Source organism: Misgurnus anguillicaudatus, chromosome 1 (genome assembly GCF_027580225.2).
Source record: "Misgurnus anguillicaudatus chromosome 1, ASM2758022v2, whole genome shotgun sequence".
Taxonomy (NCBI): Eukaryota; Metazoa; Chordata; class Actinopteri; order Cypriniformes; family Cobitidae; genus Misgurnus; species Misgurnus anguillicaudatus.
The window spans coordinates 21,453,355-21,477,846 of NC_073337.2; the positions used below are offsets into that span (position 1 = coordinate 21,453,355).

Consider the following 24,492-nt stretch of genomic DNA (forward strand, 5'->3'; position numbering starts at 1 on the left):
GGAGATGACGTACCCTTTGCACAGACACAGGTGAATCATCATTATTTCATGTCTGGCAAACATGTAACATTCTTTAAACTAAAATCTGTATCGTTAATTTTCAGACATGTTTAAAGAAAGTTATGTGTGAAGCTCTCGAGCTACATTTGAAGTTTTAAATGTAGTATACAATGAGTAATAACAAGTCTGTTACTCTACAGGGAAACTGCCCTACCACCCTCACAGGTCTTTAATAAAATAACTACAGCTGATTCTGTGAATAATTCACATTTATAATCTGCAAAAAATGAGTCTCCCTGTGGTCGATAATTTTATCACTTAAAACGTATATTTGAACATCATAATAACATATGTAAATGTTTTTCCACATGCTTTAAAACGGCTTGAATATAATTGCCTCAGTTAGTATATGCGGATCTATGAATATGCAAAATATCTGCCTCTACTATATCGCACATGTCAGACCATATATATGAATATGCAAATTACTCCCCGCATCCACCCTTTCATAAAGGATATTAAAACCATCATGTAGACATAAACAACAATAAAAACTTGTGGGACTTTAAGGTTATTGTGCAAATGCACTACACAGTCAAAAAATAATTTTTCTATAGTTGCTCAGAGGTACTAAATTAAAGCCATTTGGGTGGTCGTTGCAGTTTTCTGGTCGCTTATCCTCAATAATGCTTATTCCACCTTCCCTGTTTTTCGGAGGACTCTCTCTTTCCCTCTCTCTCTCTCTCTCTCTCTCTCTCCCTTCCAATTGTAACATACCTGTAGCATGATGTCTTTCTGTTCTTTCTGTCTGTTATGCAATGACGAATCCACCTTTCTACCATTACATCCACCTCCACCATCTACATCATGTGTCCGGGCCTGTTCTGGTTCTTCCGTTCACCATAAAGTAACCGAAAGTAAGTCTGCAAGCTCTGCGACTGTGAGTCTGTATTCCTGAACCAATGAAGTAACCTCCATTGAACAAAGATGTTTGTGATGGAATGCTGATTTATGCATGCTAGGATTTGTACTCAATTGTAATGAAACAGGATGCATTCATGGGTTCAAAAAATGCCCTGAAATGGATGAGAATACGTGAATGTGGTTAAAAAATATGATGTTGAATAAACAGGTCAAATGTGTCACAATGGTAAGCAAATGGTTAAAAACAAAGGATGTATATTGACATTTAGCAGTTGCTTTTATACAGTTGTTTACAAAGTGGCTTTATTTCTTTAATGCATAAGGTTCCTAATAAATAAATCAAGTAAAAGTGACACGTAAAAACAATAACTTTGCTTTAATACTTTGTTTCATAATAATAAAGCATGCAAGGTAAAAATAAACAACTTTTGGGATCTTAATAAGTAACAAATGAATTCTCTGTGCAGGTATATATTTGAGTACATAGGCACCCAGAGGGTACTGACTATTAATAATTGTCAGTTGAATGACGACGCTGCCTATTCAGTCTCGGCAGGGGAAGAGAAATGCACCACTGAATTGTTTGTGAAAGGTATGAACACCCTTACAGCCAATCACTGCTGAAAGCAGAGTTTGATTGACATAACCAATGGCTCTCACTCTTTTTATAGACCGTTTCAGCGACAACAACAAAAACAAAATCTTGTGGCCCGAACTTAACTTCCTTTACACTGTAAAAAAGTTTAATCAACTTAAATTTACAATTAATTTCAACTTTTTTGACTAGTGAGAAGTTTCTATAAATTTTAAAAATAAAGTTAAGCTAATTCTACTTTATTTTTATCATCTGAGTACTTTTACCAGTACTACTCGCTTTCCCTACTACTTTTCGCCTGCTATATCCACCTGTTTCTTGACGCAAATGTGGGCGCCACCATCTTTGAGCTTTCCGGTTTATGACTTCCGGTGAGTCACTAAAGCTAATGGTAGTCTATTGTGAAGGACACAAGTGTGCCGTTTTGACTGGCTGTTTAATGTTTATTATGAAATCCAAGAAGACCGACATAATTTGTGCAGTTAGGGGTTGCCAAAATAGATACAAACGCAGTAAATCTCTACAGAACATTTGTTTTAACCCCATGCACAAGAGCTGAACGTGTATGTGGCGCACATGCACTCATGATCTGTATTTACAAATCCATTCAGTAAACAATAAATACAATAATAGTTTAAAAACAACAAAAATTATGCTGATATAAATATGCTGATTTAGCAGATTTATTTATTCTGCTACTATATATTATTACAAAAATGTGATTACAGTACTGAATATATGTCAAGAATTGGACAAGAAGAGAACCCAAATGCAGATGTGACAGGGACAAAAATAATTTATTTAACAAAACTGAAAAAAACTGAAATAAAGGAGGCAAACAAAACAGTGCAAATACTAAACTACATAGAACTACACTGGCAAGACCAACGTAGTAATACAGACGAACCCGTACTAAACAACACACACATTACAAGTAAGGGATCGGGGGAAAAGTGACGAGACACGGGAAATGCGTGGTCAGAATAAATCAATACTAAAACCACGCATCTCCCACATGAAACATTGTACTGTCAGAACCCTGCCACGCTGACGGGATCTAAATACAAACAAGAATCTGGCAGGATCCTGACAATATATATGACATAATCTGCTTAGTTAATGTTCATAATAGTAATGTGTTTGTGCGTACTTTTGTTATGTTTTAAATGAAAAAGCAAATACTTTAAAAAGTAAGCAAATAATTTCATAAGCTCATGTCTCCACCTAACATTAGTGCATAAGAAGCGATGTAATACTATTTTCATAAACAAAAACAATACTCAATACATGTAGTAGTTTAATATGTTTATTATGGTTTGTTCAAATAACTTACAATGTGTTGAATGAGAATCATACTGCTTGACTGTGTCGGACCGCGTGAAGCTCGACGTGTCGCCATAAGCTTGACGTGTCGTACTTTAAAAATTGCCATTTAAAAAAAACTTCACATACTTTAAAGATACTGGTATGTCTCTGTGTTTTTACATTTGCGCATTGAAGACCCGTCACCTCCGATCAACAACACGAAATGATTGAATATATCTTCATATATCAAGCCACTTCTTAATTTCATCCTCGGACTGGTTCATACATGGCAGGTGTAGTAAATATTAACTGTTTAAATCATGTTTTATGCGTGCTCCCACTACACTGTTTTCTACCAGCTGGCTATTGAAACGGAAGTCTCGCATCAGAAAGGAAATACGTCACATCACTTACTTCCGGGTTCGAGAAACAGGTGGATAGTATGGAAGTAGGTGGTTTCGGATGCAGCACATACACTGTAAAAAATACTTTGCTGCCTTAAAATTTTTTGTTGAATCGGCTCAGATTTACAAGTCATGTCAACAGAGATGAGTCGTCACAATATAGTTGAGAAAAGTCAACTTAATTTTATAAGTTATAACAACTCACCTGTAGTTATATTAACTAATTTCTAGTCAAGATAAATAATAGTAAGTTGAAATGACTTGTAAATCCGAGTTGATTCGGCAAAATTTTTAGGGCAGCAAAGTATTTTTTACAGTGTAAGTTTACTTTGTGCCAGACGCTGACCGGGACAACGCGTGTGTGTTCAATGAAATCGTCTATAGCCAATGATTTGCTAGTTTGGTATTAAGAGTCGGAACCTTCTCATTCTAGAAAGTACAGTATTTGATTGGACAGCAATCTGATATACATGATTTGCGTATGAATTGCATGGATGAATTTACTTGTTATATAGGATTTATTAAATAGTAAGAAAGGGAAAATTGTGACCCTATTGTGAAATCCAGACTAATTATGAGTTTAGGAGCATCAAAGTTTGATTTCGCTTTAATTTAAATTTTTGACATGACTTTTAATAATCTAACCCTAGTCTTTTTCTTGTCCTCTTGCAGAATTGCCTGTGAACATAGTGAAACACATTGAGCCTGTGAAAACCACAGTGAATGAGAGAATTGAACTGGAATGTGAGGTATCAGAGGAAGGGGCGAATGTTAAATGGACGCTTGTTAAAGGTTTCGTCTGTTCGCATTTCTGTATAACAAAAAAACCCTTTACTTAATATTCTTCTTGATGTCTATGTGATGCAGGATGAAAAATGGAGTGGAGGTTCCCACAGGGGTGCGATCGCGTTACCGTGTAAAATGTGATGGGAAAAAGCACTTTCTGATCATTGAAGATGCTTCATTAGAAGACACTGGCACATACTCCATATTGGCTACTGGAGGAACCTCTGAGGCTAAAGTTCAAGTTGACTGTATGGAAATATATTTTTTTCACTTATGGAATTATGAGGCAAAAAGCAGATTGACGAGACTTAGCAAATGCACATTTGCATTCTTTCTATGCCTGAGAAAAAAGTTTAAAAAAAAGTCAATACTGATTATGAGAAATAAAATGTTTTGAAGCCTTTATTAGTATTATAATACTATGTATTTGAACGCTTAGTTGCTGACCAAATTGCAGATACAGTGACAGTTGCTGGTAGCTACACTGTCAGAAAAAAATGTCAAAAAAGTACCCTTGCTCTCACTGGGGCGGTATTCTTTCAAAACTTACAGCTTTGTACCTTGTAAAGAATTCATATTTGTACCTCAGAGGTACATATTGATACCAAATGTATACATATATGTACCTAAATAGTACATATTAGAAAGGATACTGCCCCAGTGACAACTTGGGACAATTTTTTGACCATATTTTTTCTAACAGAGTATACAATTCAAAATGTTATCTTGGCTGCGAGGTCATGAGCACTTGTAATACTGGTTATACAATAACTGTATGGATAATTTGTAAAAAATTCAAAGGGATAGTTCACCCAAAAATAAAAAATAATGTCATTAAAGAGCTTCATTCATTTTCGGAACACAGTTTTTATATTTCGGAAGATGATTTATATTTAGTCCGAGAACTTGTTGACCCTTCGTTGTACGGTATACTGTCCATGTCCAGAAAGGTAATAAAAACATCATCGGGGTGGTCCATGTGGCATCGGTGGGTCAGTTGGAGGGTGTTGAAGCATTGAAAATACATTTTGGTACAAAAATAACAAAAATTAACACTTTATTCAGCATTGTCTTCTCTTCCACGTGTGTTGTGAGACTAAAATTACGTGACTGTAGTGACGCGAATGACGTGTTATCCTCAGACATGTTTGCGAAGTTTTTTTTCAAACTTACAGCGTGCGTCTCCCTCAGACTGTAAACGAAGCACGGACGCACAAAAAAAAGCTGGGGCGCACCAGATAACACGTCGGCCGTGTCACTGCAGTCACGTGACTTTAGTCTCGCGCATGCGCTTCACAAAAGACGCAGTATTTTTGGACCAAAATGTATTTCCGATGCTTCGGCACGTTCTGGCTGGTCCACTGGTGTCACATGAACTACTTTGATGCTGTTTTTGTTGCCTTTCTGGACATGGAGAGTTATACCGTACGTAGATTTTCAATGAAGGGTCAACAAGCTCTCGGACTAAATCTAAAACATCTTAAACTGTTTTCCAAAGATTAACGGAGGTCTTGAACAGAGTTTGGAAGACATGAGGGTGAGTCATTAATGACATTATTTTAATTTTTGGGTGAACTATCCCTTTAATAATACTGCCTTGTATTAAAGCTGCAATTTGTAATTTCTGTCTCTATATCGCCATCTCTGTTTGAACCGTAAAATTGCAGGCTTTGCATACTTGTCTTTATGTTTGTTAAAAACAACTGACTTTTCTTCGTAAATCTGGCCTAACAGCTCAAATTATAAATCGTTGTTATAAGGTTACTGATTCGAATCCGTGTAAGGCAAGAAGTTCGCTTATGAACTTGCCAAAAAAAAGTTGTACTTTATTTTTTAACTAAAAAGTGACAGATTGCAGCTTTGAATTAGATCACAAACAGGTTCCCTAGTTCTTTGTTAACTAAGTTTGTAGTTAGTGATTTAAACTGTTAATAAAGGCTACATCATTATTTCAATAAAAACTTTTAACGAATTTAAACAGATTTTTTACATTTTTATCAGTAGCAGAAATTTTGTTCTTTCCACTTTATTAATGATCATTTCTTTCCCCTGTTTTTCCTCCTGTCATGGTGTTTATTGCTGTTCGATGAAACAGTAAAGCCTCTAAAGGTTTTTATGGATCTAAAGGACGTAACTGTGTTGTTGGGTCATCCGCTTACTTTGAACTGTGAGATTTTCCCAGGAAATGTCCCTGGCGAGTGGTACAGGAATGGCCAGATGCTCCAGCCTAGTGACCGCATCAACATTGTGCACAAAAACAAGTATGTAAACTTGGCCAGAGCCTGTTCATCTATAAACGTATATTGGAATTACACCAGCTTGTCATCTCAATCACATAATTGTATGCACCATACACAGTATCCATACACCCCTCAGCCGGAATTTCCGGCAGACTCCTGGAGATTTCTCATTAATTTATCATTGGTTTTCGCAGGAATCACAGTTTCGGTGTCGAGACCGCAACGCTTCATGATGCTGGTGAATACACCTTTACTCCTGAGGGATACTCACAGTCGCTGACTTGCAAAGTGCACATCATCGGTACCAGCCTCAAACAGTTTGTCTCTTCTGCATATCTGTAGAGATATACAGTAGCCTTAACTCCTTTACTAGTATTAAAAAAGATCCTGGTTTACAGTTATATTGATTAAGCACCGAGGACATTGAATTTATTCTGCAGATCCTCCCAAGGTGCATTTAGAGGCACTGAACGTCCAGGACAACACTGTGGTCATCGTTGCTGGAAACAAACTCCGCTTGGAGATTCCCATCACTGGAGAACCTGCACCCAAAGTGATGTGGATGAAAGGAGAAAGGGTAAGTGGAGAGAACGAGCAGAAAAATGGAAAAAGAAAATATATTTACAAGAGGAAAGGTGTTCCTGTATATTCACAAGAGGAAAATGTAACAAATCTAGCGGATTCAAGTGTTATTAAGTGAGATTAAATTAAGATTTTTCCGAAATATGACTCACCCAGGTTTACTGGCTGTTTTAGGTAATCCAGGAAACGGGCGGTCATGCTCGTGCAGAGACATTTGCAGACCAAACTTGCCTCACTATTGATATCACAGAAAGAGAAGATACCGGAAACTATAAGATCATCCTTAAGAATGAGGCTGGAGAGGACACAGCCAACATTAAGATTAAAGTTGTGGGTAAGATCCTTTCTTCCGAAAGAAAATTTCTTTAATTTCTCTCCCAGTTTGTTTAGGAGGCACTGTAAATAATGTCAACATTTGTTTTTATGTGGACATCCCAGATCCCCCTGAAGCCCCTCTGGTTCCTGACGTGGGTGGAGATTGGTGCACTATGACATGGGAGGCACCACGCTACGATGGCGGTTCCCCCATCCTTGGTAAATCCTTTTTTTTTGGTGCATGAAAAGACATCAAAGGTCTCCTATGAAATCCATAATACAATAGAAAGCAATTGTTTAAAGGAATAGTCTACCCTTTTGCCATATTAAACTATGTTATTACCTCAACCTAGACGAATTAATACATATCTAACTTTTTTCAATGCGTGCACTGTACAGCGCGTTGTGAATGTGTTAGCATTTAGCCTAGCCCCATTCATTCCTATGGCACCAAAAAAAGTTTTATTTTTGTGTCACCATACTTACTGGTATAACTCCTCACGTAACAGTCTTTAAATAGGGAAAACACGGAAGTGTTTGGTGGCTTCCCTGTTTGGTACTATAGGAATGAATGGGTCTAGGCTAAATGCTAACACATTCACGACGCGCTGTACAGTGCACACATTGAAAAAGATATGTATTAATTCGTCTATTTTGAGGTAATAACATAGTTTAATATGGCAAAAGGGTAGACTATTCCTTTAAATACAACGACAATACAACAGAAATGTTGGCAGCTAGATCTTTTTAACAACCAAATCTAACGTTTCTGTCAAGCTGTCTTGAATACCTACCACCGTTAAAGTGTCCACCTGTGGTTGATAATTTTATATTTTAAAAGTCAACTTTGATTATCAAAATTACATAAGTTTTCCCTGTAAAAATAATTTATTTATGCATTAAAATAGCTTTAAAAAAGCTTTACACCTTAGCACTTTTAATATATATGGATACATGAATATGCAAATGAATATTTAGACTCCGCCCACACCACTTATCACACCAGCATTGACTACCTTATCCAAACGGCCAACACGTTGTTGTGATTGGTTACAACATATTTGCGATGTACAGAGCGATTTCAAGATGTGTCTTTGAAAACCGACAATTGCGTTGAATTATGAATTTTCAAATGGTTGGTTTTAAAGTATATTTAAAACACCACATAGACATACAAACATTTAAAAACTTGATTTTCAACACAAGTAAAATTTGACAAAGTTTTAAGGCAACAAATATTTATCTACAGTAAAGTCCAATATTAAATGTTTTTATCACAAAATTGTGTTATTAACCACCCAGCAAATTTGAATGATTAAAAAATGGTTAATGATTAAAGTTATTATAAATAAAATTAATTAATTTTCCTGAAAAAATAGGCAGTTTTATCTGCTCACAAACGCTTTTGACACCGAACCACGCCTACTTGTGGACAGTGGCGGCCGGTGACTTTTTTTTCGAGAGAGCTCGATGAGAAGTTCGTCACAACATGTATGTAGCTCGTCATTTGCGTGGTTACTTTTTTCAAAATATGTGTTCTGCGCGTCGAGTGATCCTATGTGCATCACGTCTCTTGTCAAAATAAGTGTCTGCTGCAGATGCGTCTAAAGGGTTTATGATAAAAGAGACGCTCGCGTTTGCAGGATAATCGCATAATCTCATGCGTAATCAAAGTTTACTGTTAAGGGAGTGTCTTGCGTGTATTTTGTGAACGTGAGCGTCTCTTTTATCATAAACAATTTTAACGCGTGTGCAGCAGGCACTTATTTTGACAAAACACATGATGCACATGGTTCACATGACGCAACAAACACATATTTTGAAAAGTTTTTGATAGTTCGCAGTCTTTGTAACGTGTCTGAAATGACTTTACACAGACTTTAAAGGCTGGATTTCACTGCACAACTTATAAAATCTGTCTTAATCACACACTTGCTGACTTGTTAAATTACTACAGAAAAACTCTCCAGACATAACAAACGTATGCATAACAATCGCACAAACCTGTCAGTAAATTAAAAATGTCAGTGAGACACTTTTAAAGGTGCAGTGTGTAATTTCTAGAAGGATCTCTTGACAGAAATGCAAAATAATATACAAAACTATAACATCAGTGGTGTAATAAAGACCTTTCATAATGAACCGTTATGTGTTTATTACCTTAAAACGAGACCTTTATATCTACATACCCCAAGGGTCCCCTTACATGGAAGTCGCCATTTTGTGCCGCCATGTTTCTTCAGAAGCCCTTAACGGACAATTTTTTTTACTAAGTTGTCTCCGATAATGACATGTTTGTCCGGTTGCGGCTACCGTAGCTTCTCTGTGTGTTTCAAAAGCGAGGGGTGGGCAGTGGACTAAGCCGTGGTTGCAATTCGCAACCTTACCACTAGATGCCGCTAAAATTTACACACTGCACCTTTAAAGATGCCTGATTGTTACATGTAAAACTTTCACTTTGCATTAAACGTAATGTTAATGTTCCTCAGGATATTTCATTGAGCGCAAGAAGAAACAAAGTTCCCGGTGGATGAGGCTGAACTTTGACCTTTGCAAAGAGACCACCTTCGAGCCCAAAAAGATGATTGAAGGTGTGCCGTACGAGGCTCGGATCTTCGCGGTGAACGCCATCGGCGTCTCCAGACCCAGCGAACCTTCCAAACCTTTCACTCCCCTGGGTGAGTTTACGAAGAGCTCCAGTATTGAGTCGATGGGATTTTGCGTGCCTTTGAATCAGTTGTCACAATAGTGACTATTATGTAACACAACATTCGGAGTGATACACTTTAAGCATATCCCGTTAGGCCAGTTAAAAACGCACAGAGCCTTTCAGGTTGCAAAGCAACAGGTGTTGCGGGCTTAAAGCAGAATCCAAAACATTTGGCCTGACCTCTACAGGACAGTCATAAGATTTAGAAGATGCCGAGTCTGGCTTTATAATGGCTGCCAAATCATCCAGGGATTATAGTGTTATGAGATCAGGTACAGTCTCTGTCTGTCTGTGGGTACATGTGTGGCAATAAATCAAAATAATATATGCAATAGATGCATGAAAGCTACAGCAAATGCAGACACACTTGAATAAGTTCACTGGGATGGTATCCTAATATGTACCATTTAAGGTACCAATACATCCTATACGCTACCAATATGCACCCTTTAAGCACAAAGGTGTAATTTTTTTTCTTTTTGAGAATTTATGCCATCAAAGGGGCGACATATAATACTGAGAATTTAGGATTCATGTTCATCTTCAACTTTATCCTCAAACTGTGCTGATACAATTTTAATATAGATTATAAAAGTTATTAAAATACAAAATATTAACTAGAAATATTGACTTAACTACCTCAACTCTCCTTAGCTGTGACCAGCGAGCCCACTTGTTTGGTGGTGGATGATGTCACAGACACTACAGTGACCGTCAAGTGGAGGCCTCCAGAAAATATTGGTGCTGCTGGTCTTGATGGGTACCAGATTGAATACTGCCTTGAAGGAAGTAAGACTTTTTATTAAAATATACATGCTATAGTCCATACAAGTGTTCATGCATTATTCATTCGTGCATATGTTTGTGGTTTATTTTGCAGGTGACGAGTGGATACTTTCTAATAAAGAGCTTACAGATAAAACAAGGTACACTATAACTGGTCTGCAGGTGGATGCCAGGATCTTCGTGCGTGTAAAGGCTATAAATAAGGCTGGTGCCAGTCCACCCAAAACCACCCAACATGCTATAATGGTGAAAGAGGTCATTGGTAAGCAGCCATTGCCTTTAAAAATACATTTAAAACATGACTTCAAATGTGGCACTATAATGCTCTGTTTGTTTGGGCATTTCAACTGGAGGTTTGATTTCAGAACACGATCATCTATAATGTTTATTCGCGTTAAAATTTCTCTTTTTGCATTCGGCAGAGCCCCCTAAGATCCGCATACCCCGACACTTAAAGCAGACTTACGTTCGGAAAGTTGGTGAAGTGGTCAATCTTGTTGTGCCATTCGTTGTAAGTCAATATATCAATGTAATGAAATAAAATTCATCACAAAAGTCAGAAAACCTGAAACCGCTTGGTCTTCTTTCTAGGGAAAACCAAGGCCAAAGGTAACCTGGTTGAAGGAGGGTCAGCCAATTGAACAAACCGTCAGCATCCGCAACTCGGACTGCGACACCATCTTGTTCATCCGCAAGGCAGAGCGCAAGCATTCTGGGAAATACGAACTGACCGTACAGGTGGACAAGCATGTCGACTCGGCCACGGTGGAAATCCAGATAGTCGGTTAGTTTAAAGGCGCACTTCTGGGTTTTGGTTTCTTAGTCCCAAATAAATGAATGCCTTAATTTCAAGTTAATATTTTAAGACTTATCATGAACCTTACAGCACCACCTTCTCCCAAGTGACCCAAATTACCCTTATTACAATAAAGCTTGTATTTGCATTCTCATACCGGTGACTAATAATAATCCCCATCATAAATCCCATTTTACTATTGTCATGCTTATCATTATGGCAAAGTATGTTTTTTTCTACTTTGCAATGTTACCAATGATGACAGGTTGAATATTCTTCTGGTTTCCAGACCTTCCAGGACCACCACAGGCTGTAAAGATAGAGGAAGTCTGGGGAAATAATGTAGCATTGGACTGGAGCCCACCAAAGGACAACGGCAATGCAGCTATAACAGGCTACACCATCCAGAAAGCTGATAAAAAAACCATGGTCTGAAGATCGATCACCTTTATTGCGATATATTTATCTAACGCTGCCTACATTTGGATAGGATAATATGTATATATGTATATATGTGTATATATATATATATATATATATATATATATATATATATATATATATATATATATATATATATATATATATATATATATATATATATCTATATCTATATATATATATATATACTGAAGTATATACTGAGTTTACTGAAAAATGTGTACATACAAGTTTAACTATATTTATTAGAGCTAAATTCTGACCCTGGACCACAAAATCAGTCATAAGTCGCACGGGTACTATATTTGTAACAATAGCCAACAATACATTATACATTTTTTATGCCAAAAATCATTAAGATTAAGTAAAAATTAGGGATGCACCGATAGGATTTTTTTGGGCCGATACCGATTTAAACAGACAACTTCTGGCCGATACCGATGCCGTTATAAAACACTTGTATACAATACTATACAGTTGGTCTATTTGCTAGTTTATTTCTGCATCAAATTATTTTTACTGAACATGGATTGGATCTAATTAACATTCAACTGACCAACATAATAAGAGAGGCACAAATTACGCTAAAACAAATATAATAAGACAGCATGACAACCTTCAAAGGTGGTTTTTGCTATTCAGCATTTATTTTATTAACAACATTAACTCGTTTTGTACATATAATGGATTTCTTTATGCAGTTAATTAATAAACAATCGGTATCGGCCTTTCTCGTGCTATTGCCGATATGCCGATGGTTTCAAATTCATCAAAAATCGGCCGATAAATATCGGCGGCCGATACATCGGTGCATCACTAGTAAAAATCATGTTCCATGAAGATATTTTGTAAATTTCCTACCATAAATATATCAAAAATGTATTTATCATTAGTAATATTTGTTGCTAAGGACTACATTTGAACAACTTTAAAGGCGATTTTCCCAATATTTTAATTTTTTTCCAGATTTTCATATCTCAGCCAAATATTGGGTCTCATTCACTAAGCATGCGTACGCAAAAATTCATTTTAAAGGTCCCGTTCTTTCTATGTTTTTGAAGCTTTGATTGTGTTTACAGTGGGCAATATAACATGTGTTCATGTTTCACGTGTAAAAAAACACGGTATTTTTCACACAATTTACTTATCTGTATAGCGCTGTTTTCACTGGCCTCAAAACAAAATGTCTTCCTTGTTCTATTAAGTACCTCCTTCAGAAATACGTATCTAGTTCTGATTGTGTAGTTTGTTTAGTGTGTTGTAATTCGATAGCAGCTTAGCTTGCCGTTAGCTTAGCTGGCAACTGACGTATTCCTGTGGGCGGAGTTTAGTCAAAAAACTGTTCTAGTGACATCATTAAAGCGGGAAGTACAGGGCTGTAGTCTAAACCGGCCGTTCGCTGTAGGCTTTCGAATTCTGTTAAAGAAAATATATCACCTGGCAGTGAACTTTGAGCTTTATCATTTTACAGGTATTATTTATGCTATTATAGCAACATTACACATTAACTAGGGTTTAAAAAATGGGATCAGGAAGAACGTGACCTTTGACTAAAAAAATCATGATTCAACAAAAACTTTCATACTAAAATTTGTTTTAAGTGAATGCAAGAACGTTGGAACAACTTAGACCACACGTACGCAATAATCATGAACAACGAAAATATATATAAAACAGATATATATTATAGGGTTCTTTTTCCTTGTTCATGATTATTTTGCGTACGTGTGGTCTGGGTTGTTCTTGCATTGTTGCAAATATTTAGAATACATTTTTGTATAAACGTTTTTGTTAGTTAAAATGTCCGAACGCATATTTCACTAACAAATATGTGTGATTAGTGAATGAGACCCATTGTCCTGTCCTTACAAACCATACCTCAATGAAGAGCTATTTTTTGAGATTTTAGATAATGTATAAATCTCTCTGACTCTTCTGACTGGTTTTGTGGTCCAGGGTCACAATTTTTGAAAATGTCCTCTCAAATATAGTAAAAAAGCGATAAAAAGCATTAATTTGATAAAGTCGCCAGGTTTAAGGGTTAGCGAAAATAAAATATCGCTATCCCAGTAAGCAAACAATTGACGTCTTTGACATTTCACTAATTTTGTAAAACTGTGTGTATTTGTCACAGGAGTGGTACACATGTTTGGAGCACTACCATCGTACCTGCGTTGTCGTCTCGGATCTGGTGGTGGGTAATGAGTATTTCTTCAGGATCTACTCTGAGAACATGGTTGGATTAAGTGAAAATCCCACACCTACTAAAAACAGCGCTAAGATCTTGAAAGAAGGTAACCATCAGCTATGTTTTTGTGCCTTTGTAGGTTATCTGCTTTAAAATCTATTTACTATTTACTGCATGGTAGTTTTAAAGGAGACATTTCACAAGACTTTTTTCAGATGTCAAATAAATGTTTGGTGTCCCCAGAGTCTGTATGTGAAGATCAAGCTCAAAATACCATATAGATCATTTATTATAACATGTTAAAATTGCCACTTTGTTGGTGTGAGCAGAAATGTGTCGTTTTTAAGGTGTGTCCTTTAAAATGCAAATTAAATGCACTAAATGACAGTGCCGTGGTCAGATAGTTCAGATAACGGGCGATATTCTACTGTGTAAATATACCATTGTTTTGTGTTGTTACAGTCTAAGTCAAAAAATTTTACCCCCTTGTTTCACGTAGTTACAGAATACTGCGGGCTGTAAATTAAAGTGGCACTTGTTACCCCCTTGTTTCACGTAGTTACAGAGTAAATACAACATCTGCGGGCTGTAAATTAAAGTGGCCTTTGTTCTCAAAATATTATAAATTGTTCCCTTAAAATTACACGTATATACTTTATAAGTACACTATAATTACAGAAATGTATGCTGTAAATTCGCTGTACTTGCGCAGTACTTTACTGCATGTGTTATTTGTATTTTTCCTGGTTGTTACCCCTTTATTCCCCAAATATTATAAATTGTTCCCTTATAATTACACGTACGTACTTCATAAGAAAACTATAATTACAGAAACATACGCTGTAAATTCGCTGTACTTACCCAGTACTTTCCGGACTGTAATCTAAAGCGTTACCTCTTTTTCATATTTTCTAGGTTGATAGAAGCACTGGGGACCCAATTATAGCACTTAAACATGAAAAAAGTGAGATTATTTGTTTTGGAAACCACTAATAAAATGTTACTTGTTGACAGATAAAGTACATGTGCATTTCTGTGAAATAACTTGTCTAAGGCCCTGCGTTTTGGTTGATCGGATAACAAGGGGATGATGCTACATACAGGTGTAAATAAAGGTTTTATGCTTGTCCTCGAAACCATTTTAACATTGACACAGTTACTTACTTTTCTATATATCAATGACATTATTAGGCATCATTTAAAGGCACACAATTTCAAGATCATTTGCGCTTTATCGATTTCACATGTGAAATTGAGGCGTACGCGCATTTTCTTTGCGTACATTCTTTCTTTAAAACACAGGTATGCACTTCGAGAAATTATCGTAATTTTAGGACAGTTTCTATGCAGTATTTTAGAAACGAGGCCCCTGGTGTAAAAGCTTTGACTTTAACAAGCCTCAAAGGCTTTCCATGATAAATCTCACTCTTCATCCTCCTCTTTCCCTTGCTTTCTCGATCAGGCCTGCAGCTGAAAAACCCACAGTACAATGACCACGACTTCAGCGAGGCACCCAATTTCACTCAGCCGCTCATTGACACCTGCGCTATTGCCGGGTACAACGCATCCCTCAACTGCAGCGTGCGTGCTAACCCTAGGGTAGGTTACTCACAGAAAACACTACAAAAGGTGTTTTGTGTTATCAAATGCTTCCTCTAAAAGGTAAGTCGGCATTATCATGAGATGTTGGGTACGAAAGCATGCATATATAATATATATCCTATATGGTTAATAACCTTGTACAGAGAGAGTTATTCACATCTAAACAAGGCAAAGGGTCTGCTGCATGTATCACGCTCTCGCTTTCAAGTCTTTCATTCTTTTGGACACCAACCATGTGCTCACGGCTTTACACTTGTAGTCGGTTCTTTGTGACCAGCTGCAAAAACCGCAGTGGGTTTAGGAGCACCTGCTGTCTACAATCTTTGACTATATACATAGACACACATGTGATCTCAACATAAAAGAACGTGAGGGACATCATCATTTTACAGAGCTTATGCATGTGCTATTACAAATACTTAATTGTTTGTATCTTCTTGTATCTCCTTCTCCATCCAGCCTAAAGTGACCTGGATGAAAAACAGGATCATCATTTTAGACGACCCACGTTACCGCATGTTCGCCAATCAGGGCGTGTGCACGCTTGAGATCCGCAAACCAGGCCCATTTGATGGAGGCGTGTACGCCTGCAGGGCAGTCAATGACCTCGGAGAGGCTCAGGTGGAATGCAAACTAGAGGTCAAAGGTTAGTCTATGGACTAAAATCGTCATATTTAGATATGCATACATCATCCTAGGAACAATAGCATGAGCTCCAACAAGACAATATATAGTGATAAAAATTTTATTTGGCCGGATTACACCCGACTTTCATTTATAATGCGTAATATCACTGTTGATCTTACATTTAATACACTGTGTTGTCTGGAAACAAGAAATAAGTAACATGTACCATTTAGGTTTAGATATGTATACATACCAAATATGTTACTCTAAGGTACTAATATAAACTCTTGGTACCAATATGTAGCTCTGAGGTACTAATAGGTACTCTTTGTACTAGTATGTAACTCTGAGGTACTAATAGGTACTCTTGATATCAATATGTAGATCTGAGGTACTAATAGGTACTCTTGGTACCAATATGTACCTCTGAGGTACTAATAGGTACTCTTGATACCAATATGTAGCTCTGAGGTACTAATAGGTACTCTTGGTACCAATATGTACCTCTGAGGTACTAATAGGTCCTCTTGGTACCAATATGTACCTCTGAGGTACCAATATGTAGCTCTGAGGTACTAATAGGTACTCTTGGTACCAATATGTACCTCTGGTGTACTAATAGGTACTCTTCGTACCAAATATGTACCTCTGAGGTACTAATAAGTACTCTTGGTACCAATACGTAACTCTGAGGTACCAATATGTACCTCTGAGGTACCAATATGTACCTCTAAGGTACCAATATGTAACTCTGAGGTACCAATATGTACCTCTAAGGTACCAATATGTAACTCTGAGGTACCAATATAAACTATACCAAATATGTACCTCTGACACGCTTGGTACCAATATGTACCTCTGAGGTACTAATAGGTACTCTTGGTACTAACTAATATGTACTCTTTAGGTGCAAGGTGTACTTTTTGAAAGGGTACCGCCCCAGTGACAACTAGGGACTATTTTTAGACATTTTTTAAAAGTGTGACTGCTTCATTTATTAAAATTATAAATAAAATATTTCCAGGAAGCATCTTGAACTCTTCGTACCAATATGTACCTCTGAGGTACTAATAAGTACTCTTGGTACCAATATGTAGCTCTGAGGTACTAATAGGTACTCTTTGTACCAAATATGTACCTCTGAGGTACTAATAAGTACTCTTGGTACCAATATGTACATTTGAGGTACTAATAGGTACTCTTGGTACCAATATTTACCTCTGGGGTACTAATAGGTACTCTTCGTACCAAATATGTACCTCTGAGGTACTAATAAGTACTCTTGGTACCAATATGTACATTTGAGGTACTAATAGGTACTCTTGGTACCAATATGTACCTCTGAGGTACCTATATAAACTATACCAAATATGTACCTCTGACACTCTTGGTACCAATATGTACCTCTGAGGTACTAATAGGTACTCTTGGTAATAACTAATATGTACTCTTTAGGTGCAAGGTGTACTTTTTGAAAGGGTACCGCCCCAGTGACAACTAGGGACTATTTTTAGACATTTTTTAAAAGTGTGACTGCTTCATTTATTAAAATTATAAATAAAATATTTCAAGAAGCATCTTGAACTCTTCGTACCAATATGTACCTCTGAGGTACTAATAAGTACTCTTGGTACCAATATGTAGCTCTGAGGTACTAATAGGTACTCTTCGTACCAAATATGTACCTCTGAGGTACTAATAAGTACTCTTGGTACCAATATGTACATTTGAGGTACTAATAGGTACTCTTGGTACCAATATGTACCTCTGAGGTACCAATATGTAACTCTGAGGTACCAATATAAACTATACCAAATATGTACCTCTGACACTCTTGGTACCAATATGTACCTCTAAGGTACTAATAGGTACTTTTGGTACCAATATGTACCTCTGAGGTATTAATAGGTACTCTTGGTACTAACTCATATGTACTCTTTAGGTGCAAGGTGTACTTTTTGAAAGGGTACCGCCCCAGTGACAACTAGGGACTATTTTTAGACATTTTTTAAAAGTGTGACTGCTTCATTTATTAAAATTATAAATAAAATATTTCAAGAAGCATCTTGAACTCTTCGTACCAATATGTACCTCTGAGGTACTAATAAGTACTCTTGGTACCAATATGTAGCTCTGAGGTACTAATAGGTACTCTTCGTACCAAATATGTACCTCTGAGGTACTAATAAGTACTATTGGTACAACATGTACATTTGAGGTACTAATAGGTACTCTTGGTACCAATATGTAGCTCTGGGGTACTAATAGGTACTCTTCGTACCAAATATGTACCGCTTAGGTACTAATAAGTACTCTTGGTACCAATATGTACATTTGAGGTACTAATAGGTTCTCTTGGTACCAATATGTAGCTCTGAGGTACTAATAGGTACTCTTCGTACCAAATATGTACCTCTGAGGTACTAATAAGTACTCTTGGTACCAATATGTACATTTGAGGTACTAATAGGTACTCTTGGTACCAATATGTACCTCTGAGGTACTAATATGTACTTTTGGTACCAATATGTACCTCTGAGGTACTAATAGGTACTCTAGGTACTAACTAATATGTACTCTTTAGGTGCAAGATGTACTTTTTGAAAGGGTACCACCCAGTGACAACCAGGGACCATTTTTAGACGTTTCTTTGACAGTGTGACTGCTTCATTTATTAAAATAAATAAAATATTTCAAGAAGCATCTTGTGTTCTTCAATGGAAGCAATTAAATCTGACCTTCTGTAGGCTATAGAAGAATACACATTTCCAATGTCAAACATTCGCTTACATATGATTTATGATCTACAAATATTTCTTTATCATGCACTGTAATCATTTTGTTTGTTCAACATAAAAAGTTAAGTGTTTGTGCTGCCTTAAAATTTTGAGTTAATTGAGTTAATTCAACTTAAAAATATTAATTACAATAAATAACAATAATATAATTACTAATATGTTTAAGTTTAATTAACTCTCAATTTTAAGGCAGCACAAACATTTACTATTTTCCATACAAATCTTTTTTAAAACGTGCATCTCTTTGTTTCACAGTTTTTTAAATCCTAAAACTTTGTATATTTTTGGATTTAACATAGATTTGTACTCCGACCTAACTGTATTTTAATATTCATGAATGTACTGTAATCTGCTATCAGTTAATCATTATACTTTACAATGTGTATTGTTTATCGATGAAAGTATAGAAACCAACCAAGTCCTTTAGTCTCCAGTTTATCCATATAATACGAACTGACTATTGTGTTGTTTTATTTTCAGAATGTTTTTCTGTCTCCTGTGAGTTATACCGTTTATACAGCTGTGATCTTTCACAGCAAGATGGGATCATATCAATATGTTGATATTTCACCAGACATAACTGGCACACTTTGGATTTGCTGCATGCTGTTGCAAATTTCCAAAGCAATCCCATCTCATCGTTGTACCACAAATCCCATAATGCACCACAGCACATTAAGTGTATCTTTTTCATAGTCATTCCCATTACATACATTAAGCACATTTTGTTAAGGTCGGTAGAAAGCACTAGATTTGACACCAAATATTTGCATATTGCATCATGTTGTATTGCATCACAGTCTCTCATGTTTTCTGTGGTATACCCTTTAACTCTGTCATGTTAAATCTGTAATGACTAAGTCAGCGATGTACCCTCAAGGCTTACATAACTCCCTCATGTAAACTTTGGTTTTAATCCTTATCTTCTTTTCTCCCCTATAGCCATCACACAGGAATAGTTACTGTGTTGTTCTCATTCAAGGTAAGCTTTCATATGGTTTCGGGCATATGAAGCTTATATTCTCATTCATTCTGCATCCCTTGGTTGCCAATAATTCTGCTTTCGCTCTTTGCTCGTGTGTGACGCTACAATACAACTATTTTATTTCAGAATCGTAAATATTTCACAGGAACTCCAAGCTTGTACGAGATCCTATAAGGGAATTGCTCAGAATGTGTACTTTGCATGCTTTTTCCAAAGCGAGTTTAAGTTAGGCTGATATTGCATATGAAGCACCACAGTCTTGAATGATATTTATAAAGACAACATAATAATTTATGAACTAGTACCATATTTTTCGGTCTATAAGCCGCGTTTTTTTCATATCTTGGCTGGTGCTGCGTCTTATAGTCAGGAGCGCCTTGTAAGTCAGTATGAATTAATTTTGACATTTATGAGGCAAGAGACAACATTACCGTCTACAGCCGCGAGAGTCCGCTATATGCTGCTTTTGTATTTTTGTAATTCAATAGATTCAGTAATGTGGAATGACGAGTATGCAAACTTCACGCTAGTTGGCTTGTTTAGTTAATTTAGCCTATTCAATCTTCCAGGTAAGTTCTGTATACTATGGTTTATCATTTAAATAACTGATAATATTACTTTTAACTTACAGACATCTATTCAGCCTGCTGTTGTGTCTGCTATTGTTCAGTTGAATAACTTGCCTTTCCAGATTAAATGTCTGTTCTTCGGCTTGGATTTTGTGAAATAATTTTCTAAATAAACGCGACGTATAGTCCACTGTGACTTATATATGTTATTTCGTCTTAATGACACATTTTTGAATGATGCGGCTTATACTCCGATGCGGCTTATAGTCCGGAAAGTACGGTACATAAAAAGGTGTTCAAAACCATCTCCTCAAAACCACTAAACCCTAGAATAATGTTTTCAAATTCAGCTGTTGGAAATGATTTTGCAAAAATAAATAAATAAATATAAAAATAATTTGTCCACATACAGCAAGTAACTGTAATTTTACATTTCAAACAAAGATGGTAAAAGGTCACGTAATATGTCAATTTTTTAAAGATGTAATCTTAGTCGCAGGTGTCCCCAGAATGTGCATATGAAGTTTCAGGTCCAATTTTATTATACCATGTTGAAATTTTAAATTTATAAACATACAATATATCAAATGAAAGAATAGACCATCTGCTTTAAAGAAAAAAGTTTCATCCTATCGTCATTTGTTCTCTTTTTATCACCTCTCAAATATGGGTAGGCTTTTTAGAAAAAGACAAAATTTGGAACAAAAAGCTGAGATCATTGCATTTTTGTAAAGGACTTTTGTCAAATTCTAAATTATTCAAAAGTTCAAATTCAAAAGTTTTTACTGTTTTTGGATCAGTGGATGCTTTACTGTTTTATAAATTGGGTAAGTGCGCCACCTAGTGCATAAAAGCAGAAATAACTCGTCATTGGCAGGGAGGCTGTTTTTTCGTAATTGACAAAATAACATGTCAATGGCGGTGAAAGAGTTAAATGCCAATGAACTGCGGCTTCCCTCTCGCTTTACTGTTATCTATACCAAAACATTTTGAAATTATGACCCAACTGTGGTTTTTAAGGGTTGTGGGCGGGGCCTGCGTAAAGTGACATCAGTTTGCACAGAAAACGCATGTTCCAAAACAGCTTGTCCCATGAGACAAGGTTTTTACGGGGATTTAAAAAAAGGAATGGGCAGGGGACACACATGCAAATTTCTCATATTAGGTGACCTTTAAAACATCAAGCTCAACGTAAATGTTTTATCTATAGTGAAATGACTTCCATTTCTCAAAAGGCCTGCAGAGATATGAATGCACTCACTGCGCTGCGCCTGCCGAACAATCTGTCCCGATTTCATTCTCATCTTTCCCTCCCCTGTCTGTTTTTATGTCTCTTCCTCTTTTCTTCTTTAATTTCTGCATATGTTGTGAAGAACAAATTTATATTTTTGACAACTGACAAGGTTCGCGCTGATTTGGCCTGCTGTGCACTGACTGAGCTTTTACGGTCTCTGTTTTTGTCTTCCAAACCAACAAAATAATTTTCTTTGTATCTTTTCTCTCATCTGCTTCATTTCTTTCCTCTTTCAGGAGGTTTTACATTCTATGAGCTGATGAAGCGAGGCGTCCCCTTACACCTCATTAATAAGTACATGATTGAGTCCTCTGGGTCAGAGAAGAAAGGATCCAATTGATGGCTGATTCACACAATGATTACCCAGAATTCCCTGTCACTACTACCAATAATGGCACCGACAATGTGTCTAAATTCAGGCATGGTCTGCTGTGTTCAGACATGGAACTATAATTATCATAAAAAAGTATTTTTATCACCAATTCTGTCTGTCACTGCGGTATCATAAGATGTGTTTTAAGAAGTGCCATTGAATCTCAAATGCATGCCTATAGTAAATTGGGTTTAGCTTCAAAATGTATCACACATTGGCATTTTATTGTTTGAAAAACATAGAGCATTCAGATACAGCACAGTTTTAGCGATGTGGTTAATTAATGTTTTTTTTCTTTCTGGGTTTTAAAGAGAAGGGTGGATCAAATACAGCACACGTATAGACTTTGTTGATTCTGTTTTTTCCTTTATCTCGTCTCGTCTGTTTGATTTTTTTTCTCCCCCAAGTTTTTGCAACCCCTTATCTTCATTCTGTGATGAATGTATTGGGACTTCTCTGTGCAATTCAACAGTCACTTACTGTAGATCTGATTCTGATGTCAGATGGGAGATGTTGCAGAAGATGATGTGTCTTGACAATACGTACATGTTACATTTAGCATGGCTGGGTTTAATAAATGTATCTGTATGAAGAAACACTTGTTTTGTTTTATATGCAAAGATGTGAATGACAGTGGTTTGAGGCCAGGGGTCTCATTTATAAAGCGTGCAAGTTCCCCCACAAAGGTTGTAATCTATAAAAAGGTGTGCGTACATGAACCATCTGAGGATGATTCATCTACGCACACTTGCAGGTGATCTGTGACTTATAAAGGGACATTGTTTTGTTTTTTAAGTCTAAATTTTTTTTGCATATGCCATTTTTGGCTTTTGTGCATATGTAGACTTTAGTAAGGATCCTACGCACAGTTTTATAAATGAGACCCCTGGTATGTAACCAAAAATCCAAATTTCTTTACAAATTTGTAAAATCAGTCAATGAAAACAAAACAGAAGAGTTGAACTATTATCCTGCTTAAACAGGTAAACATTTGTTCCTCACTTATAAAACCACACACTAGCATGTATTGTTATACTTTCTGGGCAAAAATGCCAAAATAAGGGATAAATTGGGATAACCGAGTCACTATTTGAAAGGTGTCAATCAAAACCTGCTTAAAAACCTACACTGTAAAAATAAATCATTGTTGCACTTAAAATTTTAAGTTTAAACAACTTGACTTAAACAAATCATTTTTACTTTCTTGACTAGTGAGAAGTTGATATAAAAAATAAGTTAAATGGGCTTTGTTTTTTATAATTTATGGCAACTTTTAAGTTAAATAGCCAAAAATGTTGAAATAACTTATTAATTCAAGTTGTTTAAACATTTAAGTGCAACAATATTTTTTTACCATGGTTTTATTATAGTAACAGTACAGTACTGTTTTCATTACGATTGGTAAAACTATTATGTTTTATGGTCAATTTGTGGGTTTAATTTCCATAAAAAACGAAATTTAAACTGGTATAGGTAGTATGTTATGATAATTAATGTATCTACAGTATTCTGTAGCATAGTGAAAAACTGAAGTAAGCACTGTAAAATACTTTATTATTTACTATTATTAGGTTTAAAAATACTAAATATATATCTATGAATTGTACAATACAAAGTAAAAAAAAATCATTTTTGCAATTAAATTTTTAGGTTTAAACAACTTGAATTAATAAGTAATTTCAACTTATTTGACTTGTTAGAAGTTGCTATAATTTATAAAAAATAGTTGTAAGAACGTAAGCCCGTTTAACTTTTTTTATTCCAACCAACTCATTACTAGTAAAAAAAAAAAAAGAAATGAAATTGACTATTAATTCAAGTTGTTTAACCCCTTCATAACCAGATCACATGGTTCAAAACAATAAAAATGCTGATCAAACAATCAAAATAAGGCACACTGAATAAACACCTGAAAATCAAGTCTAAAGAGTTAAACTTAATCATTTTAGTGCAGCAAGTTAAAATACACTCTAAAAAAATACGTTGTTGCCTTAAAATTTTTAGTTGAATCAACTAGGATTTACAAGTCATTTCAACTTACTATTATTTATCTTGACTAGAGATGAGTTATAACTTATAACTCATCTCTAGTCAAGATAAATAATAGTTATAAGTTATAACAACTCGCCTGTAGTTAGCTTATAAGTTATAACTTATAAAATTAGGTTGACT

At 35.9% G+C, this 24,492-nt stretch overlaps 1 protein-coding gene and 1 long non-coding RNA gene across 2 annotated transcripts in view; one reads left to right on the top strand and one right to left on the bottom strand.

Annotated features, from left to right (window-relative positions):
* The window catches only part of mybpc1 (myosin binding protein C1), a 50,744-nt gene extending 27,828 nt beyond the window's left edge, over positions 1-22,916 (top strand). Inside the window, exons 15-32 of the mRNA XM_073868067.1 lie at positions 1,392-1,516; positions 3,901-4,005; positions 4,095-4,262; positions 6,110-6,275; positions 6,449-6,555; positions 6,695-6,831; positions 7,011-7,165; positions 7,261-7,370; positions 9,641-9,829; positions 10,516-10,650; positions 10,742-10,909; positions 11,070-11,158; positions 11,239-11,431; positions 11,733-11,872; positions 14,019-14,178; positions 15,535-15,671; positions 16,134-16,320; positions 22,184-22,916. Coding sequence (XP_073724168.1) covers positions 1,392-1,516; positions 3,901-4,005; positions 4,095-4,262; positions 6,110-6,275; positions 6,449-6,555; positions 6,695-6,831; positions 7,011-7,165; positions 7,261-7,370; positions 9,641-9,829; positions 10,516-10,650; positions 10,742-10,909; positions 11,070-11,158; positions 11,239-11,431; positions 11,733-11,872; positions 14,019-14,178; positions 15,535-15,671; positions 16,134-16,320; positions 22,184-22,287 — 2,575 coding nt within the window. The 3' untranslated portion in view covers positions 22,288-22,916. The remainder of the gene's footprint in view (positions 1-1,391; positions 1,517-3,900; positions 4,006-4,094; positions 4,263-6,109; positions 6,276-6,448; positions 6,556-6,694; positions 6,832-7,010; positions 7,166-7,260; positions 7,371-9,640; positions 9,830-10,515; positions 10,651-10,741; positions 10,910-11,069; positions 11,159-11,238; positions 11,432-11,732; positions 11,873-14,018; positions 14,179-15,534; positions 15,672-16,133; positions 16,321-22,183) is intronic.
* On the bottom strand, positions 17,079-18,934 carry LOC141363982 (uncharacterized). The gene is made up of 3 exons (XR_012369716.1): positions 18,795-18,934; positions 17,440-18,714; positions 17,079-17,398 (listed from the first exon to the last, which is right to left on the bottom strand). It is a non-coding gene; the product is annotated as an uncharacterized lncRNA (long non-coding RNA).
* Positions 22,917-24,492: the final 1,576 nt, after the last annotated feature.